Source organism: Leopardus geoffroyi, chromosome C1 (genome assembly GCF_018350155.1).
Source record: "Leopardus geoffroyi isolate Oge1 chromosome C1, O.geoffroyi_Oge1_pat1.0, whole genome shotgun sequence".
Lineage (NCBI taxonomy): Eukaryota > Metazoa > Chordata > Mammalia > Carnivora > Felidae > Leopardus > Leopardus geoffroyi.
In genome coordinates this window covers 148,918,840-148,944,369 of record NC_059328.1, presented here as the reverse complement: position 1 = coordinate 148,944,369, position 25,530 = coordinate 148,918,840, and the positions used below count along the sequence as shown (strand labels likewise).

The window sequence follows — 25,530 nt, the reverse complement described above, 5'->3', positions numbered from 1 at the left end:
CTGGCAGGTGGAGAAATGAGGATTGTGGGCTGTCCAGCTCCTGCAGCCATATGCTCAAGTACATGGCTTCTAAGACCCATGGAACTCATTTTATTGTTAAAAAAAAAAAGACATGAAATGAAATAGGATAGGCAGAAAAGAGGCAAAAAACCCTCCTAAAATCTTTTAAACCAATCTAGTGCTCTGTTAAAATCTGTGATTGATGGAGTTCTAGGTCACCATTTCCAGGCTTTTGAAAGGATGACCTCTACTCACGCTGCTGTTGGCCTAGGGTCTCCTTGGTGTCCTGCCTCCCCATGGGTAGTATTAAGAAGAGTTAAGAGCTTATGAGCAAAACACATGATGCCTCCTCTCCAAGGCCGCACACCTGACCACCAACATCAGGCACCATCACGCCCTGACCGAAGCAGGCAGCTCACTCTTTCTGTTTAGGTGGCGATTTCTATTAGTTGCAATTCGACAAAGCAGAGACAAAAGGGAGGCTGGCCCAGCTGATGACAATTCTAACAAGGCTATGAAGACATCCTCCCCCTCTCCCCACTGGGGAATGCTACCAGCTTACCCTCGCCCCCTTCTTGGCCAGCAGACAAACCAGCTTCATATGGCCAGCAGCTGCAGCATAGCAGAGGGCGGTCATGCCATTCTCTGACATTCCCTCCAGGCAGGCGCCAAATTCCAGGAGGAGAGTGACCACTTCCTCATGGCCAAGGTGAGACTGGACACACAGGATTGGGGCATTATTTAACACTTCTGTTCTGTAGTTCACGTTGGCCCCTCCCAAAATCAGGAGACGGCTGACCTGTTGAATAATATCCCCCAACAAGATGAATTCTCACATAAACGTCAGTCACAACAGCATTTGTGGAGATGGGCAGTATCCTCATTCTAATCCAGGAGTTCCAAAACTAGAGTGTGCAACAGTACTATCTGCGAATGCACTGAAAATGCACGTTCTTCATAGTGGAAAACTAAAAGGGCAGCTGCTTGGAAAACAGAGTGGAGGTTCTTCAAGATCTAGCAATCCCATTTCTGGGAATATATCCAATGGAAATGAAATCAGGATCTCGAAGAGATACCTGCACCCCCATGTTCACTGCAGCACTATTCACAATACCCAAAAGATGGAAACAAACTAAAATGTCTCTCGACCCATGAATAGAGAAGCAGAAGCGGTATGCACATATACAATGGAGTATTATCCAGCCTTTAAAAGGGAGGAAATCCTGTCACATGCTGCAACATGGATGAGCCTTGAGGACATTAAGCTAAATTAAAAAAGCCAGTCACAAAAAGACAAATGTATGATACCCCTTACATGAGGTACATAGAGAAGTAAAATTCAGAGAGACAAGTGGAATCGTGGTACCAGAGGATGAGGGGAGGTGAAAAGTTTTCTTTAACAAGGGTAGTGTTTTAGTTTTATGAGAGGAAAAAGTTCTGGAGAGCTACTGCACAATAATGTGAATATATTTAACGCTACTGAATTCCGCACTTAAAAACAGTTAAGATGATAGGTGGCTGGTTGGCTTAGTCAGTTAAGCATCCGACTTTGGCTCAGGTCATGATCTCATGGTCCGTGAGTTCGAGCCCCCACGCATTGGGCTCTGTGCTGACAGCTTAGAGCCTAGAGCCTGCTTCAGATTCTGTGTCTCTCTCTGCCCCTCCCCTACTCGCACTCTATCTCTCTCAAAAAATAAATAAATAAATGTTAAGAAAATTTTTTAAATAGTTAAGATGGTCAATTTTATGTTTTTTTTAAAAAACCAAAATTAAAAATTTTAAACACCCTGAAAAAAAACCTTAAAATGCACATTCTCCGGCTCCACTTTCAGATTTCTGATTCAGCGGGTCTGGAGTGAGGCCTGAGACTGCTTTTTAATAGTTCCCTGATGATACGGATACTGTTGGTCAGTGGACCACACTTTGAAAAATCACTGTTTAAATAAAAAAAGAAAATTCATTTTTTATGGCAATGAAATAATCACAGGATTAAATAATTAACAGTGAGCTAACAAAAACAAAAGTAAATGCAAATACTCTTTTTTTTTTTTACAGGACATGTTCCTACAAGAAAAAGTAGAACACATTAAAATGTTCCTGTGCCTCTGGGATTGTCAGCAGCACAAGACTCCCAGAAAATAATCTGTTTTTTCTACTGATTACCACATCCACCACCTACTAAACTTGCTGTGTGATTTTCAGAAAATTACTCAGTCTCTCTGTGCTTCAGGTACCTCCTAAGAAAACCCAGCGGAATGCCATCCCATGCTACCCAATAGGTACTCTTGGTTAACAACGTTGGAAGGTGCGCTTTTAGTACTTCCTTGCCGACCACCTTACAAGACTTTACCTGGAAGGTATGTGCTTAGAGGCAGAACTTTCCTAAAGATGTCTGTCGTTAATTAATACTTCGTCTGCGTCTTGGAAAACAACATTTCCTTTGTCGGTGTAATGCTGCTGGTATTTTTACCACTTAACCCCCAATCGGTTTGTGGCTCTTCCCCCAGCCCACAGTTCTTAACCCTGCTGCACACCAAAACCACCTGGGAGCTTGAAAGTTTCCAGTGCTGGAGCCCCACCCTTGGAGATTCTGACTTGGCCACGGTACCAAGAGCTCCCAAGTGACTGCTGCTGGCAGCCAGGGCTGTAAACACATCAGGTGATAAATGCAGCTACAAAGCATGGGCTTGCTCGGAGCCAGGCACCCTCCAGCTGTGTGATTTGGGGCACGCTCCAACTGCCCTCGGCCTCACTTCCCTCATCTGAAAAATGGAGATAACAGTTTCACTTCACTGAGCTATTGTGAAGATTAAAAATGAACATGCCACACACACATACATACAGCACTTAGCACAGCCCTCAGCATCTCGTAAGTGCTAAATAAATATTGTCATGGTCACAGTCATCTTTTGTAAAATCTTCAGAAGGGACAAGACCCCAGGCCCCTGACAAGCACAGTAGGGAGCTCTGCCCCGCTGTCTGGCAACCCAGGTCTCCCTACCACCTTCCCCTCCCCTGCTATCACTAGCACAGAGCAGCAGGGAGATCTCCCACTTATTTGAGGGGAGACATAGGCAGCTCCTGTTAACAGCCACCAAACGGCACATTCAGAAGTTCTCAGGTACCTACAGCAAAGTCTCAGCTCCCTGAAAGTAGGTAAAACCTAGTAAGAACAACTCCCTTGACCGTTGTGAAAAAGAAAACCACAAGCCCAAAATGGTGTTACTTGGGCCAGGCCCGGTCACCAAACCTTTTAATACCTAACCTGACTGCAGTTGCAACCTCTTCCAAAAATAAGTCTTAGTCTGTCAATAGGGAATTTTCTGGTCAGCACCAAAGAGGTAATTTGTCACAAGGCCCTTCTCTACCCACCAAAAGAGAATGTGCATAGTAAGACCCTCTGCCCTTTCCCCTCAGGGAGGGTGATCTTGTCTGGAATAATCCTTTCCTTACTTCTGCTTATAACTTTCTTGCCCCACCCTCCTTCCTATAAAGAACTTCCATTTTTGGGGTGCCTTGGTGGCTCAGTCAGTTAAGCATCCCACTCTTGATTTCGGCTCAGGTCATGATCTCACGGTTCCAGAGTTCGAGCCAGCCCTGTGTGGGGCTCTGCGCTGGCAATGTGGAGCATGTCTGGGATTCTCTCTCTCTCTCTCTGCCCCTCCCCATCCCATCAAAATAATAAGCTTAAAAAAAAAAAAAAAAAACCCTTCCATTTTGTACAACTCCTGAGGGTGCCCCTCTACTTGCTAGGGGGGATGGTGCCCAATTCATGAATCCCTTAATAAAGCCAATTAGATCTTCAAACTTACTCTGCTGTATTTTTTTAATACCATGCAGAAGATGCCAAGTGTTTTTCCAAAAGCGTTAACATCTCAATGAGGTTTCTGATCACTCTAGGAGACAGGCTCTTTTGTGACCTCCATTTGGCAGGTGAGAAAACAGAAGCTCAGAGGGATAAAGCACAGATTAGCTCTGGGCACAAAGCTAATTACTGTCACAGCCCAGCCGCTGCAGCAGCTCTAGCTAACATTGCTCTGCCTTCAAGGAAGGGGTTAATGTTTCATCCTGTACATTTATTCCTAACCACATGGAAATTTCCTGATTATCACCACCGCATAAGCTCTCCCTGGATAACATTTGGAAATGGCAATGTTATCTATAAACTTCTGGGTTTAATGAATGCAAGAAAATTTTAAAAAGGGGGTCCAGGGAGCCAGGCGAAGCAATGTAATTACGAAAACAGAAGCGACACTGGAGTCTCAGTTTTCCAAGCATACTGGAGGTTCATAGCAACACAACCATTTCAAATGTGTATCGCCTATCATGTAGAATATGACCGGATCCTTTCCACCAAGGGAAGTCAGGCCAAAGTCCACGCCTAGTTCCTGTCTTCTCCCCTCCCTGCCTTTGGCTGAGAGAAAAATTCCCCCGAGTCCACAGCCTTGGGAAGGATGCCCACGGCCGGCATGCACTCCGATGGTACAGTGTGAACAAAACAACCCGCTGGGTGGGAGCCTAGAGGCACTGGCAGCAAAGACCCTAGTGGGCCGGCATGACCCTGGCCTGGTGAGGGGAGACGACAGTGTTAGAAATCACTGGCGCGCCAGTAAAATTAAAATTCATCTACCCAAGTCATCATTCTGGAGCAAGTCACTTTAATTTACCAAAGTGGCAAACTGCAATTGCTCAAAATGACATTCATTCCTGTATGACAACATTTAATACTCTCTAAAAAAAGTTCCCTAATTGCATGCATAATTTTAAATTACTGTAATTTGTTCAAGATTCTGTGAAAACCTTTTTTTTTTTCTTGAAAGATAAAAGAAACAGAAGGATAATGGAACGCCTTAAAATTCTATAACCAAGTTATAGAATTTTGAGCACAGTGTTGAAGCAGATGACACTGGGGTTCTAGAAAACAAAGTAAAGACAAATAACTCTGAGAATTGAAAGTATGTTAAAAGTAAAGTCTATGATCTCAGGAGGGTCAAGCTCATTACATTCTTATGCTGTACCTTTTAATTCACTGTCTTAAAAACATTTGTATTTAAAAACCCTGTATTTGACAGGGTATAACGCTTTCCATTTACTTTCCTCCACTTTAAAAGAGGAACTTCTGGGCCCATAATGCACTAGTGAAAACAGATATTGCCGCATTTTTATTTCTTTCTTCCTCATCATTATAGAATTTTATTAATTGTGGAGAATTCAAAAGATATACTTTTAGCTGAGAGGAAAGATGAAACCATGTTATTGTAGTAACCTCAACTCTCATTTCTATAAAATCTAAGCAAAACAAAAACTCTTAATATGACTTCCACTCTGATCATCCCTGTGATCAGTAGGAGAAGTTCTCCTTAACTACTAAAACCAGCTTCTCTGTAAAACATGCATGTGGGTTCAGCCTGGACACAGCACTCACACCGAAAAGTGTGGAAACTGGGGAGTGGGACAAAGCACAGGGTTCTTATGAGTGGCTCTCCACTGCTGCTTTGCTGCGAGGTGCCCTGCCAAGAGGGGAGTCAGGCTGAAATCCATTAAGCCTAGGACCCTAACAGTGGGCTGAGTCTGCCCGCAGAAGGCTGTGCTTTTATCCTTGCAAAAACCCTGTCTGCATCCATGGGGGAGCAGTGGCCTTTCTCCAACCAGCACCGAGGTCCTGCATGGAGCACCAGGGCTCTAGGGGACCTGCTCCAGAGTCGGGGGACTCCCATATCCTTTATGACATAGGGGCTCCTCTGTGTGCTCATTCTACCCTCTCTACCAGGAAGCCAGAGGAGAGAGAAAGGAAGCAGAACTATGTCTACCAAGGAAGCGCTCTGCAAGGTCCACACTCCCAGACACACAGCTGAGTGGCAGGTGCTGAGGATGGGGTGTGCACACAGTGGGGGAGAAGAGGTGCAGGAGTCCCCCAAGGGCACTCTTTCCAGGTGGGTCTGATGAACTGAAGTGAAGAATAGGGAAGAGAGATGCCCAGAAACCTCCAGGGCTTCGAAAGTCCTTCCCTGTATGACCACTTGCTTATACTCACCCTTGATGCTGCTGAGCAGGCAACAGGTATGATTGTGTTCATGGAGGTGTTGGAAGGGGAGGACCTGGCTCCTTGGGAAACTGCCTCAGAGGTTCTGTATGCAGCAGGGCACGTCAGGGCCTGGGGCTGAAAGGCCTGGAGTCCAGCTGACATATCGAGTGGAAGACACTTGTGATCTTTTTACTACATTGCATTGGACAGGATGGTTGTATGCTGCTGGAACATAAACCAGTAATTCCCACAATCTTTGTGGGAGTTAACCCTCCTGTGTTGCCTTAAAAGACACTTGGCCTTTATGTGTTTTAGATTCTCAGACTTGCTTAAAGGAGGAAGGAAAATTGACTCTAAAAAGCACAGCAGTGCACTGTGACATGACAGCCACTGATCAGGAGGGAAGAAGCTCCCGGCCCAGTAGCAGGTCGACCCCCCTACACTGTCCACAGTCATAAATGCACACGCACACACAACCTTTAGGTAACACATCTTCTCTGTGCAACCATCGCTTTGTTGTCACTCATCAATGCTTAATTTCCTATGAACCATAAAGAGATAGTCCAGATTAGAGACCCAGGACAGTTTAAAAATCAATTTTCCCTAGAAATCTCCCTTTGACCTTTGGTTTCCTTTGTGAATTGCTTCCTTATCACATCCTCTCTTAGACAGTCCCCACGTGCTCACATGGCAGCCCACGTTTCCCTGCCCAGGAAAAAGCTAAACTTCTACAAGAAAACCAGTAATAGGGCATTCAAGCCTGTGCGATTTATATCGGGGGGAAAAGTATCATTAGAAGCTCCACCAGCTCCTGTGGCTGCCACATGGTACAGGGGACAGCAGGGCTGCTGGAGGAAAGGTGGTGGGGGCTGGGGCCCCAGCTTTCCAGGCACAGGGTCGCTCACCTTCACATTGGGGGTGTAGAGATTCCTGAGAGAGGCGAGAGCGGCAGAGAGGCCCTCGGTGCTGTACCCGATCCACAGGGCTTGGAGGTGGCTTGAGGAGATTCCTGTCTTCTTACTGAGGCCCTGGAAGTAATCAGAGATAAGTGGGCCTCATCCTCTCCTTTCCCAGCTGTGTCAGGCTGAAAGGGGTAGGCCCGGGAGGGTGCAGACCTGCACTAACTCAGGGAAATGCCGAGGCACAGAGAACGCTGGACATGTAAGCCATCCTTCCCACTCTAAAATCAAGAATCAAGGAACTAGCCCACCCTTGCTACATACACGATGCCTAAGGAAAGACATGGCAATGAAGACCAAGTTTCTTCTTATAGAAGTTCTCCAGTCAAAGGAAGAATAAAATTTGGAATATCACCATCCTGTAACCCTTAATGCAGAGTCCAGGCAAACATCAGTAGTGACTGATAATACCCCACTAAGAGAAGCTAGTATGAATTCCTTACCTCCTGATGGAAGAAAAACCCTACAGACGTATAAAGAGTTTAAACTCTAAGTATAACTCTAAAGTAATTGTGACACCCTGCAAAAACAAAACAAAACAAAAACAAGCAACAACCAAACCCGAACCTGATTAAGCCTCTAGATACAACTAGCAAATGACATGGGGCGCCTGGGTGGCTCAGCTGGTTAAGCATCAACTCTTGATTTCAGCTCAGGTCATGATCTTGAGGTTCACAGAGCCTGCTTGGGATTCTCTCTCTCCCTCTCTCTCTGCCCCTCCCCAACCTGCACTCACTCTCACTCTCTCTCTCTCTCAAAAGAAATAAACTTCAAAACAAACAACTAGCAAATGACAGGAAATCCAGAGGAAAGAGAACCATGTTAAACTAGACCATGAAAAATAAGACTGTGATCAGAAAATCCAGGCTGTATGAAACTACACAGGTCACGTAGCTCACGTTCTTCAGCAACTAAATAACCGAGAAACAAAAGGGAATGAAAGAAATGGAAACTTTAGGTGAAGAGGAACTTTTTAAAACAGATGTTAAGGGGGAAAAAATGGGGCTCATGGAAGGCTCTGAGAGGGTTGATAAAGCTGTTGAAAATCTCCAAAACCAAACACTCAAAATGACAACAAAACTCTTCTTCAAGGTGGCGCATCTCACCTTGAAAATGTGTGCCTTCAGGATGTGATGGCCAAGCTCCATGGTTTGCTGGCGATTCAGCTTGCCCTCTTGTCGAGAGAACATGAATGCCAGGAGAGCGTGCCCATTCCTGGAACAAGAAACACAAAGCTTAGGAACAAAAGACTCCATTCCACGAACTGTAGGCTCTCAGGTGTGAACATCCCCACACGACTCTGCACTATTCTCCTGGTGCTTCAGCATCACCAAACAAAATGGGTCAAAAGCTGCCTCTTTACAAAAGATGGCCAATGCTATTTATTCTTCAAGTCATTTTAGGACTTTCTCTGGATACCCCTATCTCTGTGGAGTGACCCAGAAAGAAGCTCTAGGACAAGGCAGGTCTTTACCTTTGGAACCATCCACTCTCTGTCCCTCATCCATCATTCTTCACCTTGTTTATTTATTTAGGTCTGTCACAAAAATGTCAATTCCATGGGATTAAGGGTCTTGCCTATGGCACATCAATAGGCATAATACCTAGCAAATGCCTAGCCCTTAGCAACCACTCAAATATGTATTTCTTGTATGGATGAATGAACAGAGGGACAGGTGGAGCAGAACCATCACTGGACCTGGCATTCAGGTCTCCCCCCTCAGTGTAATCACCACTGGGAGTAGACCTGGCCAAAGGATAAGACCTGACAAAGAGAACAAAACAAAAACCAAGCCATGCAAAGCAACAGCACATACTCAGAAATACCTAGAATTCTAGGCTTGGATGGAACACAGTTCCTTACTGGGTGGAGAAAACTAAGATGTACAAGCAGACTTGCTGTGTCTGGGCACATGGTGGACATTCAACTGACACCACCAATTAACCCCTCACTAACCCTTTCATGAAGAAGCCATCCTACCCATCACCCTCTCCACATCTGCAAGACTCATTCCGTCTCCTGTGGGATCCATGCCTCTGTCTGAGCCAATTTGTTTGGGAAGGATGTTAGGGGCTGCTTATTCCAACAGCAATGACTTCTGTACAATGTGAATTATTTTTATTTCTATCAATCTGACAACTCTGAGGTGCTGGATTTTTTGTTTTGTTTTGTTTTGGAGGGAAAGCAGGTAATGGTGGAGAAAAGGAAGCATTATGGGAAAAAAATGCATTCTCCCCAATGTTTTCTGGGAGTTACTAATCTAGATGAGTAAAATCATGCATCATTTAAATAGTGTTTAGCTATCCAACTGCCTGCCTGTTTTTCAAATAGGTCATAAACTATGTTAGAGATGAAAAAAATCAAGGCAAGTAGAGACCAAGAGATTGCTTTTTATACTTAGGGGAAGGCATGACTTAAAAACATGCTGACACTGAGTGCCTTGTCCAACATCTCGTAAGGGATTAGAGCTCTTCCACAAGCACACAGTCTGTACTTCTTTGCACACATTCCACCTCCCACACCTCAAGCTTGGGTTTTCCCTCTCAGATGAGATCCTCCCATGTTCCCACCCTTCCTGCTCCCTCCCACCTACCAGTGGTCCAGGCTCTATATCCTCCCTAGTTCCCTAGTCCCTAGCCATGGGCAGGTCCCAGGGTTCAACCTGGCTCGCATCTCCCAGCCATGGCCTAAGCCATCCTTAGTCTCCCAGTCTGCTGAACTCAATGGCCACACCAACTGTGTCCACCACAAAGACATACTAGGCTAAGTACCATGGCTACACCCCTAATGGGGAAATGATCATGCATCCTTCAGTGGCTTCTAGTGATCTCAGCTAAGCACGTGGCCTCCTGCCTAAGGAGACAATTCATGTAATCACTAGATAGCTGTGTTCCATTCCTCTATATCCCATTTACTTTTCTTCCCTTCCTCCTAGATCCTGCAGTGCTTTCTAAGGCTACCTGCACTTATAATTCTGTTCATTATATACCAGATGCAGAAACTTAGCTAATTGTTTCACTAAACCGTACAATCCCGCAAACCACTAAACAGTTTGTTTACATGAGGAAACAGACGCCTGGACAGGTCAAATGATTTGCCCAAAAGATCAAATAGCTGGTGAACAACTGAGAAGAGATTTGAACTGCAGTCTACCTAATGCAAGCACCTATGCTCTTTATCAGTGCACCATGATTTCTCATTCATTCACTCATTAACATCCACCTTGTAACTAGCACCATGTTTGATATGGAGGATTCCACAGGGAACAATGTGAGGTGCTTCCCTGGAGGAGCTCTCAGCTACCAGAGGACTATAAACAACATTCAGCAGAATGGTGCCATGAATCACCTCAATGGGAATACAGAGGAGACAAGTTGCCTGTGCTCCCCACCCCTATCCCCCTTGCATTTCCATTAGGATTCCCCACATTATCCCACACCTTTCCAACAACACCTCCAACTCCTGTGTTAAAACAACAACAACAAAAAAAACCCTTTCCCCACAAACAAACCCAAACCTCTCCACCCTTACACTTCTTATCCCAGAATTTTGGCGCTCTCCTCTTCCATCCCTCACAGCTGGATGGAAGGAATCTCTAAGAATGTGGGATCTTCCTCCTCCACTGGGAAGCCAAACTCCCTCTTAGTTATCATCTTCCTTCACCTCTCAGCAGCTCTTGCACCCCAACCTCTTTCCTGGAATTCTGCTCCATACCCCAGAAGTCAGAGCTCCCTTTCTGCTAACTACACTCCCTCATCAGACCCCTCCACCACTTCTCCATGAATGATACCACATCTTCACCTCCAACTTCCCCACCATCAGACTTCCCCCCCACTTGAACAGGCAGTTCTGCCAACCCCACCAGCTCAAGCTGCTATAAGCAAAAGGCATCTCATGTCCTGCAACACGTGCTCCACACCTCCTGCTTTTCTTACCCTTCCTAAGAACAGTGCCACTCCTAGCTTCTGTGGCTTAACACCCTGATGTCCTCTACAGCTCCCCCTTCTCCTTGACTTTGCTTATAAGGCCAAGCTGTGCCCACCCATCTCATGTTAGCAGAGCCAGTCTCTACCCCCCTGCATCCCGAAGCCAGGTCCACCAGGTCCCTGCTGCTGTCACACAGGTTCTCATGGTCCAACCCTCCACACTCCTGCCAATGTAGGTAGTCTGCACTTTTGCCCTGCTCAATTGAGGGCTCTCCAGAGATGACTGATTAAAGTCTATTCTCCCTAGCACATGCTTCTGTTAAGTCTTCTATCCCATGACAAAAGCTCCAGCCAAACTAGGTTTGTTGTTGCCAAAACACAACCTGCCATTTGACATGATGACTTGGACAGCTCCTTCTGTCTGCAATAGCCTCTTTTCCACCTACTAAAATCCTATCTATTCATTCCTCAAGTCCATGACATGACAGCAGACAGGAGGTTGCTCAAGATTTTAAAACTCCTGATGCAACCCTAATGAACTGATGGATCTGGGAAATAATCATCAGGCCTCCATTAAGACATTGTGTGCCTCCTGATGGAAGCAGACCTACTATCTATTAAGTATCCTTGCAAAAAATACTTTAAGATAAAATCTGACCAATTTCAGGAAATAAAGGTGATAAACACAGTAAATACCATGAGAATGCAATCAGCAAAATTCAGATTATGGGAAACCATACAGAACAAATTACTCAGTTGTTCTTTTTAAACAAATAATATGCAAGGACAAAGCAGAAACAGAAGGAGAAGCAAATCTATAGATTAAAAGAGGCACTGTAAAATGCATTTTCATGATCTTATCTGGATCCTGATTCAAACATACTAGAAAAATATGAAGGAAGTAAAGAAATTTGGTCACAGCAAAATGTGTGATAATACTGATAAATTAGTCTTAACATTTTAGGTGTGGCAATGGTGTTGTGGTTAAGTGTGAAAATGTCTTTTTGAGGTACATAATCAGTTACTTGGTAAAATGTCGTGGTATCTACAACTTGTTACCGGCAAAAGATGACAGATGTAGTAAATATTGCAAAATGTGAATTATGTTTCAGTCTAGGTGATGTGCATGAAGACTTTAAGCAACTTACTCATCTTTTTAATTCTGCTCCTGTAATTCTAACATAAGGAATAATGAAAACAAAGAAGAAAATTCTATTCCTTTCCTGAAAAGCACCAAGACATGCACAATAGGTTGCTTTATTTATAAATAACCCAGAAACAACTGCAAGGCCCCACAGTAAGGGTAAATAAAGTACATCATTATTCGCCTACTAGGAGGTTTGCACACCCATGAAAAATGATACTTTGCTAAGATTTCCAAACTGCTTGCTAAGCTATCCATGATGTGTAAGCAAAAAAAAAAAAAAAAAAAAATGCAGGATAGGAATTTTAATATAGAAAAGATGATTTGGAGAATGTTTAAAATGCATGGAAAGAGACAGAAATAAAAAGTGAGATGTCATTGACTCTGGGTATTGGGTTCTTTTTGCTGCTTCTCCCTAATTAGGGCAAAATTACAACTAATTAGGGTGGGAAGAGAAATGCTACCCATCTTTCAAGGCCCAGCCCAAATGTCCTCATGTATGTGAAACACTTTCCAAAAACGGTCTTCCCTAGCTGGAAGCCTCCCTTTCCTAAAGTCCACGTGCAGTGCTTTCTTCCCACATGGTCACTTCCTCCCTCACTTGCCCCCTTGTGTGGGAAGCCCTTGAGAGCTGGGCCCTTATCCCAGGACTCTCTGAATCTGCCACAGTACCCTGCATGTGGTGGGCCCGCAGAGACTTCTGCTGAAATGCATCCAGTAGTGTCCTTTCACCAGCCTTGTCTGCTGAATGAAATTCCAGAACTAAAGGGGTCTTGGGTAAATGCTGATGTGCACAATGCCAAATAGGAACTCCTTATACTTTGTACCCTGGATGTCTCTCTTGTCCTGGTCCAGTCCTGGTCCTACCCTGGGTAATTCCCCACACATGCTTCTTGGAACACATCAGCACTCAGGAGCCCAACATTTCAGGTACACGTCTGCTAGTCACTGCACAGTGAGCTCTGCTCCAGGCTGCATTACCTCAGTGCTGCCCACCACCCAAAGCAGAGCGAGGCTTTACAGTGACTACAGTTCAACTTCCTCTGCTTCAAACCCTACTGACAAATCTACATCCCCTGTTGAAGTCTCTCAACTTGTTTTTATGTTTCTACAAACTCGACTGTAGCCTATCTTCCTAGAAAATGATCCAACTTGGCTAAGTATGTCAAATATATGGTACACATATCACCTCGTTATTTACAGTCTCGCTAAATAACCTGGGAGTTACAGTTTGTTGCCTCAAACCAGACTCAAAAGAACACGTTTTTGGCCTGGTGTTACCTCAGAAAACAACAGTACCCACAACATGAAACAGCCAGACTCCCATCTGGTCAATGTCAAATCAGTACTCATGGGGAAGAAGGTGGTGCAGCTTACAAATGCTTATTTCACCTCTTCATTCCTGGACCCCAGCATCTGGTCACCTGGCCAGTTCAGCTCATAGGGAACAGTTCAGCAGCTTGCTGGACATGGTACCGAGTCGGGGGCAATTATGACTCACAGACAGCAGAAACCATTCAAGACAACAGTGATGCAGGCCAAGGCCAGGGCCAGGCAGAAGTAGTACACAAGAACCCACCCTTATGGAAACAAAAGCATCTGTACCCTCAAATTCCCTGACCTCTCACTCTGACTAGCATGAGGCCACATGAGAGGCAGTCTTACCGCCTTCCCTCCCCTGAGCAGTGCAGAGAGCGGAGTTTTGGCCCCACCCTGCTGAGACTCCTCAGTGGAACCTTCCACTCCATATATGCAGCTGCCACAGGACCATCTCATAAATGGGGCATCTGAGGTCTGAATCTGAATCCTGCTGACCCCAAGCCTGTTACACTGCACTGAAGCACAAATGCAAATAATCACAACCAGCTGTGATCACCGTGCTCCATTTGGGGCCTGCAGGCATATCTGATCCCTGGGACAAGACGCTGTATGCCCAAGAGGGGCAGCAGTGATGCTAGGGGTCCAAGACAGTGCACAGACTCAAGGTGAGGAAGCTGAGTTGAGAGTGGCTTCTGGAGAAGCCCACTGTTCCCTGGAGCATGTACCACACTGTGACTCCCATAAAGGGGACCAAGGTCTAGAAGAGAATGGACAGCGAAGAAAGGTCACCAGGCATTGCTCAGCTTCTCTCTCACTGGATGTACTCGCATACAAATTTCTAGCAATTAAAGGATGGAAGTTTTTGTTTGGCAGCAAGGTTTTCCACGGCCCTCCTGAATTGTTCATCATGTGTTGCCTTTCCATTGAGAAGGGTGAAATGGAGAGGAGGGGAAAAAAGGGTGAATTGTGTTTGGAACCCATTCTCCAATCGCACATTAGACTCCCTGCAAACAGCAGACAGGAAGCGGCCTGCCATACCTGGGCTCGCATAGGAAGGCCGTGTTTTCGCCATCTGCTCTCCAAACGAGCCACTCCCGGAAGGACGGGTGGCAGAACATGCGGGTTTTGTCTCGCCTCTTAATGAGGAAGCAGGAGAGAGCATCCATCCTCTGCTGGAAGTCCTCCCATCCCTGCTCCCCTTGTACGTGGCCCGCGTTAATGGCCTGAAAGATCTGCTCATCCGTCATGGGGTGGAGGGATGCGAGGGCCACGTTTAGAATCGGAAGTGCTCTCTCGAAGGCGGACTGGGTCATGAACTTCATGTTGCACTGCAGCAGATAGAGCTCAGACAGAGACACGGGGACCACCTTATAGCTGGCACTTTTGATGACCAAATGTCCCCTCTGGAAGAGGTCCAAGGTGAGTTTGAGGTACAGGTAGGAGCCGAGGCTCCGCAGCACCAGGTGGCTGCTCACTTTCCCAATAAGGGCGGCGTCGGCCTTGCCGTTCAGGGAGATGTTGCTGAGGATGTCCTGGCTGCTGTGGACCCTGTGCTGGACGTAGGCATGCAGGTCACTGTGAATGTCTTTGTTGTCCGGAAAGTCATCTAAGGAAAGCTTGACGAATGGCAGCGTGCTCACAATTTCCTGTGGAAAAAAAAACGCCAAAAACCCACAGTGTCAGTCCACAGAGATTTCTTTTTTATGTCAGCTGCATTTCAAACTAGATTCACTAGTTTTCTTTCAAGGAGGATTTTCATGGATTACAGGGACTCATTGTTTTGTATTAAAACATGTAATAGGATAAGTTGAAGATAAAAAGCTTATGTGAAAGAAATCCTGATGCGAGATCGAATCAGTAATGGCTTTCCTGAGGCCCTCATCTGACGACTCAGAAACGAGCAAGATGTAAGAGCCCCGGGCAGACAATGGCAAGCTGGCCATTCCAGCACAGGGGCAGTGAGACCCTGAGGTGACCCAATACTCATAATCCTTACATTGTGCAGAGGTTACATAACAAGGACAGACACAAACCAGCACTGTGTATCTAAGAACACGGCCAGACACCGAGATAAGAGGCATCCCTCTCTGTGCATCAGATACTGGGACTGTATAACCGAGCCAGGAAATCTGAAACGGCCCCTGCCCCCCGGCAGGCTATACCGCAGCCACAGCATGCCTTAATGAAGGTGCCGTACTTCAGGATAGCCTGCTAGCATTTTTTTAACTGCTGTTCATTCCAAGTAAACTTTTAAGTTCAAGTATAACATACAAACCATAATTGCACAACGTCATTAATTTTTACAAAGTTAAATACATCTGTGTAACCAGCAGCGAGAAACAACGTCACCAGCTCTCGGAAACCCTGTGTCCCTTTCCATCCCACCCCCATCCAAAAGATAAGCACTCTCCTCACACCTAACAGCAGAGAGGAGTTTTTGGTTTTTTCTTTAAGCTAACCACTATCTGGGGCGCCTGGGTGGCTCAATCGGTTGGATGTCCGACTTCGGCTCAGGTCATGATCTCGCGGTCTGTGGGTTCAAGCCCCACGTCGGGCTCTGGGCTGACAGCTCAGAGCCTGGGGCCTGCTTCATATTCTGGGTCTCCCTCTCTCTCTCTCTGCCCTCTCCCACTCATGCTGTCTCTCTCAAAAATAAATAAACACTAAAAAAAAAAAAAAAAACTAACCACTATCGTTTCTGAAGAATCTGACCCATGTCCTCACTGAATATAATAATTGCAGCGGGCAGGCTGAGTGTAATCACTCCCATTTTACACAGATGGTACCCAAACCCTGTGAAAATTTAAACAGCTAGTACAGAAAATATAGGACTCCTGTTCCTTTGCTCTATCGATTACCAAATTCCGCTTACTGTGTGATAAATGACTGCAAAGGGTATAAATCAAATGGCCATAAAAACAAATGTCAAGTGAGGCTGAGGCCTAATGCCACTTTTAATGAGAAAAGAAAAGAACCCAAATGCTATTTTTAAATAGACATCATCACAAAAGGGCAAAAATCAAAATCTAAGAGTAATGTCTTTACTAAAAAAGGACAGGGGTAGAGGGAAGAAGTCAAAGGTTGGTAAGATATAATTTGGGTTCAAATGAGGGGAAAGATGAGGAAAAGAATTAAAAAAAAAAGCACTTCATTTCGCTACAAGTGGAATCTTATGTTGAAGTTTCATGAAAAAATAGACCTTATTTCAGAATTGGCCTTAAAAATCTTTTCTTCCTTGAAAGAAAGGAAGAAAGAAACCACAAGACAGAGAAGGAAGGAAAGAAAATAAAAGAAACAAATTCCCACTGCAATTCCACACAAATAACTACAGGAATAACTTTAAACTCCAGTACATAAATTGAGTTACTTCCAGGGCTGGACTCTTGTATTTTGGAAGTGCAGGGACAGTGCAGTGCTAAGAGGAGTCTTTCCTGACATCTTGATTCATGGAAGGTAAAAAGGTCAGAGTTTCACTCATTTGGGGCTTTGTGGACTAAATATTTCAAAGTCCTAATGTAGTTTTCAATTAATCAGCTAAACGCTTTTTAACAGTTTATGTTGTTAATCACTATAAATTCTTGGTATGAGGTCTTGGAAAGAGACTGGAGAATTCTTTCTCACCTGAAAATTTGCTCTTACAGTCACAATCAGCTTCAACCAGGCAGGAAACTTAGAAATAATTTTGGTAATAAATGAAGAAAGCGTATCTCCATAATCAGGCTTATGAAACTCCGCTTCATTTAAGCCATCTATCAAAATAATATATTCTTCTTCAGGAATTTTCTGCTCTAAAGGATAAAATAATTTTTTAATTAAGAAATTATACATTTCTAGCACCACCCAGTGAATTTTTGTGTTAGGAAAAGCTAAAAAGGTTTACATATTGCAGAAGAAATGTTTTCAGAGAAGCACATTTTCTATTAAATTTATAATGAAAACCAGAGCAGACAGCCAAGAGAAAAACAAATGTTATAAAACAGTTTTCAGAAACATATTGCATTACACACACTAGCAGGATCTCACCCATGGATATGATACAGTTAGCTCTTCATACACTCCTTTCACTGGGGTGAGCTATAGCTAAGATAACTGGCATATATGGAGATTAAATCTGGAAAAGATGCTAGGTCCTCCCCATAGAATCCCCCGTGCCCTGCAATGGATGTCCGGGAATGAAAAGGGACCCTCAAAAGCCAAGCATCTGGCCCAAGGCACACAGCTAGCCAGTGGTGAGAACCTCACTTTTACAGACTCCTAGAACAGGGCTGTTTCCCACAAGCCTGAATCTAGTTTTCCATTTATTAGCACCAACTTTCTGTCCAAGAAACTGAGGAGAAATGATGACAGATCTGTTTCCATCCCAAAGTGCTATGGAGGCAGGTAAACTAGCTTAAAAGGTGAGGAATGAGGAGGAGAAAGGATAAGAAATGAACAGCCCATAATAGCATTAATGTCCCCTACCTTGTTGAGTATTTCAAGGGCAAAAAAAAAAAAAAAAAAAAAAAAAAAAATCAAATGAACACTTCTAGAAAAGCCTTTAGGATCAACTCAACTGAGCAGAGCCCCTGAAAAAAAAAATAGCTGGCAAGTTCTCCAATCAACCAACTTGTTCCCCCACTAGGTAGGAATATAAAATATGCAGGCAACAGTTTCTAGGGCGTAAGTCATCTGTATAACCTATGGTTACAAATTAGCTACTTTGGAAATATTCAACGGGGAGTGAATTCTTTATTGGAGGCATTTCTTTCAAAACTACACCATTCAAGAAGCAAGCAGGGACCCTAGGGAGATGGTCCTGAGTAAAGGAATGAGCAGTGCACAGATTCACCCACATCCTTGCCTGGCACCCACCCTCGCCCCCATCCAAATGCTTCTGAGGACCGTCCCAGGGACTCTGGACTAGAGAGAGAGGGTGTGGGTGGCTGCTCCGAAGTACCGTTTCTCAGGCTTGTGAGCGGTTCCAGCACTCCTCTCCTGAAGGCGGCCACTGGGTCCTGCACGCAGGACCGGAGGCTCAGCATGCTCTGTAGCTGGGGCTCCCTGATCAGTAGGTCCCTGTAGGCGGCCAGCTGGTGGGACCGACACAGCAGAGCTGCAATGCTGTGCACGAACTCGGGCACCAGGCACGTGTACGTGTTGTCAGCTTGGCAGTAGTGGTAGGCCACGACCTATGCGGGAAGCAGAGCCGTCAGCACCCCTCTTGACATGCTCCCTCCCTGATCTCAAACACATGCGATGCCCCCTCTGCCAAGGGAATGAAATACGTTGTTTCCATTCCCCAACACTGAGTCATTATTTAGCTTAATTGTTTCAGTTATTCTTTCATTCATTCACACGGTTTGCCAAGTTCTGGGCAGACTCTTAATTGCAGCCGCAAATCCATCTTGATTAGCACTAAGATCAGCACAAGGTACTCTGTATCAAAAATAATGAATAAGCCTCATTCATAAAACCTAAAGCCAATCCTGGCTTAGAGCATCTCTGAATAATCCCAATGTACTCAACATCCAGAAGTGCCACATTCACTTCGTTCCTACTTTCAAAACAGCAGCATTTCCTTGGGAAACTCATGTGCTGCTCCCCAAAAGCAGATAAAGTTGGTGGCTAGGAAAGTGGCTCAATCAGTTGAGCATCCGACTTTGGCTCAGGTCATGATCTCAAGGCTTGTTGAGTTCAAGCCCTGCATCATGCTCTGTGCTGACAGCTCAGAACCTGGAGTCTGCTTCAGATTCTGTGTCTCCCTCTCTGTCTGCCCCTCCCTGTCTTGTACTCCGTGTCTCTCTCAAAAATAAATACACGCTAAAAAATTTTTTAAACATTTATTTTTAAAATGTTTTTATTTATTTTTGAGACAGAGAGAGACAAAGCACGAGCAGGGGAGGGGCAGAGAGAGGGGGAGACACAGAATCTGAAGCAGGCTCCAGGCTCCAAGCTGTCAGCCTAGAGCCCGACACGGGGCTCGAACTCACAGACTGTGAGATCATGACCTGAGCTGAAGTTGGACGCTTAACCGACTGAGCCACTCAGGTGCCCCAAACATTTATTTATTTTTGAGAGAGAGAAAGCACAAGCCTGCACACACATGGGTGCATGCATGCAGGGGAGGGGCAGAGAGAGAGAGAGAGAGAGGGAGGGAGAGAATCCCAAGCAGGCTTCAGCACTGTCAGTGCAGAGCCCTTGCGGGGTTTGATTCCACAAAAGGTGAGATTATGACCTGAGTCAAAATCAAGAGTCAGACATTTAGCTGACTGAGCCTCCCAGGCACACCCACAGCTGCTTCTTTTTCCCAGACAGGAGGGCCAGCAGCCTAGCTCAAACCTTTAGTCTCCTCCCCACACACACACCTGACACCGGAGATATTCAACACCAGAGTTTGAAGGACCAAAATCAGAAATTACCAAACGTCTGCCTATAGCGTGAAGAGACACATAGGAGAGAGGTTCCTTCCCAAGCACTGAGGGGATAAGGAGTATTGCCTTTGTTGGGATGGATTTGAAGGGGCAGCAGGCTACTCGTTAGAGTCCAAGGAAAGTGCCAGGTGCAGAACTGTCCTGGGAGAAGAGCTCTGTAGATGTATGGAAACTCTGATACATTCCCACATGAGAATACACGGAGGAACAGGGAGTATGAGAAAAGGAAAGTGAAAAAAGTAAAAATGTATGTGTGCAAATTGCTTTCTGTTCTCCAGAAGGGTCTGAGTGCCTGCTGTTCCCAGAGCTCCTCACAACCCTGCCTCACCAGGTGTGGTTCACAGCTGCGGACTGCACACAGGTTAAATGCCTCACCAGGTAACAAGGGCAGGCAGTGGAAGCTCTGGGATTAGATTCCAGGTCTGTAGACTCTTAAAAGCAAGTGGCAAGAGTAGACATGGCCAATTTGGAACTGTTGTGTGACTTCTGTTTTAGATTAAAATTATCATCCACACTCTGAGGAAAGCTGATTGCTCTTCCCCTTTGCCCTGGAAAGATGAGCAGGAACACAGGAGGACCCCCAAGCTTGTAGAAACCACCAACAAGACAGGCAGCACCCCGGTCTATGTCAAGCACCGTGTCTGACCGAAGAAGTCTGTCAGCCCAACAGTGGGTCATGAAACCAGTCTGGAGCCACAACAACTTGTTTTCATTTCATAAAGTTGGTTATATAAGGCTGCAAGAATTACTGTGATGCTTTTGCTTCAGTTGTGTGTTGTGAGTACGTGCACAGGTCTCCCGGGTAAAATATATCTCTTATTGCAGGTCACAAAGTGGTTTGAAAAATCACTATAGCAGGGTGGCTTTGAAGTCTGCACTATATTCTTCATCTCAGATCGCTCATTTCTGACTAGAGGACTGTCGCCAATCAGTGGCCGGAGCTGCCTACGCCAGTGAGGAGTAGCTGTCACGTGAGAAGGAGAAGCAAGGAGCAAAGATCTGGGGTAAAAAAGCCTTCTTTTCAGTCCCCTGCACCAAACTCACCCTCAGAGCGTTTCCTCTGAATCCAGCGGCATTCCTAGATGCCCCTGGCACCATCCACCTCATGCTCCCCAGCTCTGCCTGCCCCACCACTGCTGCCCAGGGAGACCCCAGCAGGTCACTAGCAGTGAGAGACATAACTGTTGTAATGCACAGGGTGGCTTATGAACTTGTCACAGATGCTGAGCAGATGGAAAATTTCAGAAGGACCCTGATGACCGTGAATCTATCAAGAGAAAGTCAGCCAAGTCTCTTTTTTAACCTCACAAGAAACCTCTGACAGAGGGATGCAGGGAACCAAAGTCCCCAGGCAACAGAGAACAGGCGTGGTGAACTGGATCACGTTCAAGGCTCCCAAGTGAAGGACAGCACATGCTTGTAAGGATGGATTTGTGGCACCTGTGATACCACCTGCTACTCTGAGGAATTCTTTCAATCCATTTTTTTTTAATTTAAAAAAAAATTTTACAATGTTTATTTATTTATTTAGAGAGACAGATAGAGTATGAGAAGGGGAGGAACAGAGAGAGAGGGAGACACAGAATCTGAAGCAGGCTCCAGGCCCTGAGCTGTCAGCACAGTGTCTGAGGTGGGGCTCAAACTCACAAACCACGAGATCATGACCTGAGCTGAAGTTGAGCGTTTGACTGACTGAGCCACCCAGGCGCCCCTCAATCCATTGTTTAAGATGAATCAAAGTCCCCTGCCAGTGTCTGGAGATATTTATTTTCATTAATACCTTTTACTTGGAGTACTTGATCACTATTTTATCAAAAGCTACCTTTTTACATTAAAGAACTGTCTCTGTTTCAAGATCCCTTTTTCTATTCCTTTCTCAGAAGCCAAACTAACAAATCTTGTTCTCTTTCTAGAAGAGTCCCCTAGAGCAGGAGCAGGTTACCTTAGAAGCGAGGTATTTCACTGCGTCCTCTCTTGGTCTCTGGTTCTCAGGAGTATCAGACCCAGACCCAGGTGGTGTTTTGGCCATGTTGGTAACAACTGCAGAAGAGCTCGGTGAAAGCAACGGAGTGAAAGGAAGATCCTGGGAGGAATCCGAAGCTGCCGAGAAAGAGGCCAATTTCATCATTACAACATCAGAATAGGGGTATGATGAGATAGGGAACGGATTGCTTGAATAGACCCAAAGAGTACTTTAATAGGTAATGAGTGAACAGCGTTCCAAATGCAAAGGTCCAAAGGAGAACACAAAGTGTCCCTCTCAGCCCTGCCCCCCATACACCCAGATACCCTCCCAGGAGCAGTGCTCTTTCTGGTTTCTTTCATTTTCTTTATATAAAGTCTTTTCGCCATATATACATATATGTGTGTGTATATATATATATATGTACATATATACATATAAATAAATATAATATAAATATGTGTGTGTATATATATATATAAATAAACTTTCATGGCTCACTGTTCCTGTTCACCATGTTAGAGACACTTTCTTTTAATGGGTTTATTATACATACAATAAGATGCGATTACTGAAATATTGGCTTCTATTTTAAGTTAGTTTTTATACTATGAGTAAACCCAGCACAGAGGACAAAGGCTGTGGAGAACAGGGTACAAAAGAATCATGCACAGACTCCTCCTGGCTTTTTCTGCCAGGAGCCGAACCCCCTTGGTTTTAGGACCCGAACTCTCCAGGGCACTTGATCAGGCCTCACAGGCCTACAGCTGAGACAAGACCAGGGAAGGCTGTTCTCATCCCAGGTGATGGCTTCCTGGGTGCCAGGATAGATGGAAGGGTTCAAACAGGTCTCCCAATGTGCTGGCAGACCAGGTACGGCAGCTAGAACAACTTGAGGAACATGGGGACTGTTTATCCCACAGCAACGTCCCCCATCTACCTGACACGAATATCATAAACTAGATGAGTAGTTAAATATGCACATACTTTTTGGTGGTGAACTGGGGCTGCTGGAAGCAATCTGCCTCATGCGGCTTCCGTGGCAGCTAAGTGCCACCAACTTAGAAATGATTGCGGTCTTCCCAAAGCCCACGTTTCCAACCACCACGGCTCCTCTATTTTCTGTCAGTTCTGTGTTCCTCAAGTTTTCTTCTATCTGGTGAAAGAGCCAATCCCTTCCCACAAACACAGAGTCCGTTGTTATGCTTGGTACTTCAAACAACAGGGGTTTCAACAAAATGTCCTGTGGCTTGTAGGGAGCAAATCGTGCTTAGGAAAAAAAACAAAAAACAAAAAACAAAAAGAAACAATCATTATTTTAGAAGAATGTCATAATTTTATACACTGATATACTTAGTATTAGCCTAAATTTAGGTTTACCCTACAAGGAATCCGTATTTCCAGTCTGGTTCTATGAATACTTCTGTAATACCTCATTTATAATCCCCTGTTGGTTTTACAAAGGGTCCTATTAAAATGACTTGCTACTTCATTAATCATGACTCAGGGCAGACACCAGAGGATTAGGAAAAGGGATTCAAGTGGCCAAACCAGGCCTCATCGGTTTGTCTGAAACAGTGTTTAAGACAGGCTCCTTCCACTACTGTGTTAGTAAAATGGAAATGTTTTCCTAGAGACGGGGCCCCAGCTCTCATCTTGGTGTGATGATGAGTGGCCCCTTTGGCAAGGTTCCCGACCACCCGACTGTGTGTTATGGGTAGACTTAAGAGGTGACCAACAGCCCAGGGAAATGAAACAAAGCTGACTCTTTGTTGGTCACAAAAAATATCCAGTGAGTGTTAAATTACTCCTCATTCCAAAATAATATACTGCAGAATTATTTTCCAACTCCAGAAACGAGTTCATCACATATTTTAAGGAAGAAGTCCCAAACCACTAAAGGACGCCCTCCTAGCACATTTAACAAACTTTTAGCACACACACACAATTCACGTCATGGTTTTAAATGAGCTGGCTTAAACGCTGGTTATCCCAGATCCTCAATGTTGAGTGAATGTGCTCATTATATCCATTATCCCAGCAGATGCAAAGATAAGTACCTTTAACTTCCTGTGCCCTACCTCCGGCTGTATTGTGCCACGGCAATCTAATTGACGTTCGAAGAGGGGCATTTCTCTGCCCGTCTAAATAACTCAGATCCTCCAACTTGGTTGAGCTTGTTGCTGTAATATTAAACTGAAGTTTAGTCTTTTCAAAGTTGATTTTAATATCATACCCAAACTACTACAAATTATAAATTACTAAGCAATTCCGTTCAGGCTTTCCATTCACTTCAAAGTAACTTTAGTTTTGTTTGCCCATCCCAGCTTATTTTTCCAGCAAGGAGTTCACCGAAAAGTGGCAAAAACCAAGTGTCCCTCATTCTTAAAATTGTGCTGCTATGGTTTCCAGAATTCTCCATTATTCCTGGAAAGACACAGACTTCACCAACAATTTTTATGAAGAAACTTGACCATCACGTGTCACTCAATACAGCTGCAGTACATCCTGCAGACACAGAGCACGGTCCCAGAGGTCTTTCCCTGCAATTCTGGAGAGCCTTCTGCTGTTGCTGGAATCCCAACCTTGTTAATTCAGGGAGCAGATTCTGCTGTACAATTCCACGGTGCTCAGAACACTAACAGTCAGCTCAGGACAGTGAAAGGAGCCATGTGGATTTCATCAGAAATAAACATTCCTAAGCTTTACATTTTTATGTATATGTTATATGCTATTTTATGTGTATTTTTAAAAATTCAAAAAATAAGTAATATTTACCTCTGATCAAATCAGTAAGTCACACCACACAGGTACCAGTTAAAACGCATTAAGGGTCTATGTGAGCATACATACAAGTTCGATTATAAAAACAACCAATACGGGAGGGGAAAGAAAAAAAAAAAAAAGAGGTTAGAGTGGGAAAGAGCCAAAGCATAAGAGACTCTTAAAAACTGAGAACAAACTGAGGGTTGATGGGGGGTAGGAGGGAGGGGAGGATGGGTGATGGGTATTGAGGAGGGCACCTTTTGGGATGAGCACTGGGTGTTGTATGGAAACCAATTGGGCAATAAATTTCATATATTGAGAAAATTAAAAAATAAATAAATTAATTTAAAAAATAAATAAAAAATAAAAACAACCAATACAAAATAATGTTGCTAATTCTTAGCAAATCTTAACAAATACACAGTATGTTTTTACCCTAAAAGAAAAAAAGAAAAAAAAAGAGCCTCCTCTTATTTACATATATATCCTAGGTCACAATGAGAGAATTCTAAATAGGATTAACCTAATTTGTTTGTGGGTTGAGTGACCCAACATTAAGATACTGCTGATCCTACACGTACAATTCTCTTCCAGGATAATCAAATACAGGCATCATTTGAGGGCAAATGAGTGGGGAACAGGAGTTGCATTCTAAGGGCTAGGGCTTCTAAGGACTGGTAAAATCATTAGCGGGACCAAGTTTTGAGGGAGAGAAGTCAAGTTGGGCCATCTGTCTGCCGAAAGCCTTCTGGCTGCACAGCATCCAGCCATTGACCAGCACCATCTGAGCAATCTGGGTCCTCCCCATTTCCCCTCCTGGGGCTTTCATCACTGTTAGCACCACCCCCCTCATTCCATTCAATAAGCACCTGGGCGGCTCCAAGGCCTGGCTCTGTGGTGGCATGTCCCCTCTTGCCACGTTCCCCAAAGGGCAATCCACCCCATGCCCTACTCACTTTCCCAGTCCCAGGAGAGACATCTGACGCCTTGACTTCACAACAACATACACGTATACT

At 44.7% G+C, this 25,530-nt stretch overlaps 1 protein-coding gene across 13 annotated transcripts in view; it reads right to left on the bottom strand.

Annotated features, from left to right (window-relative positions):
- TANC1 (tetratricopeptide repeat, ankyrin repeat and coiled-coil containing 1) overlaps positions 1 to 25,530 on the bottom strand; it is a 240,851-nt gene that overhangs the window by 34,860 nt on the left and 180,461 nt on the right. For 8 of the 13 annotated variants that reach the window (XM_045479928.1, XM_045479929.1, XM_045479931.1 and 5 more), the window contains 9 exons: positions 23,809 to 23,931; positions 22,736 to 23,017; positions 21,728 to 21,885; positions 18,312 to 18,543; positions 16,997 to 17,163; positions 14,414 to 15,021; positions 8,091 to 8,199; positions 6,931 to 7,053; positions 563 to 799 (listed from right to left, as the gene is read on the bottom strand). In XM_045479928.1, coding sequence (XP_045335884.1) covers positions 563 to 799; positions 6,931 to 7,053; positions 8,091 to 8,199; positions 14,414 to 15,021; positions 16,997 to 17,163; positions 18,312 to 18,543; positions 21,728 to 21,885; positions 22,736 to 23,017; positions 23,809 to 23,931 — 2,039 coding nt within the window. The remainder of the gene's footprint in view (positions 1 to 562; positions 800 to 6,930; positions 7,054 to 8,090; positions 8,200 to 14,413; positions 15,022 to 16,996; positions 17,164 to 18,311; positions 18,544 to 21,727; positions 21,886 to 22,735; positions 23,018 to 23,808; positions 23,932 to 25,530) is intronic. The other 5 variants (XM_045479934.1, XM_045479932.1, XM_045479935.1 and 2 more) reach the window with 2 other exon arrangements.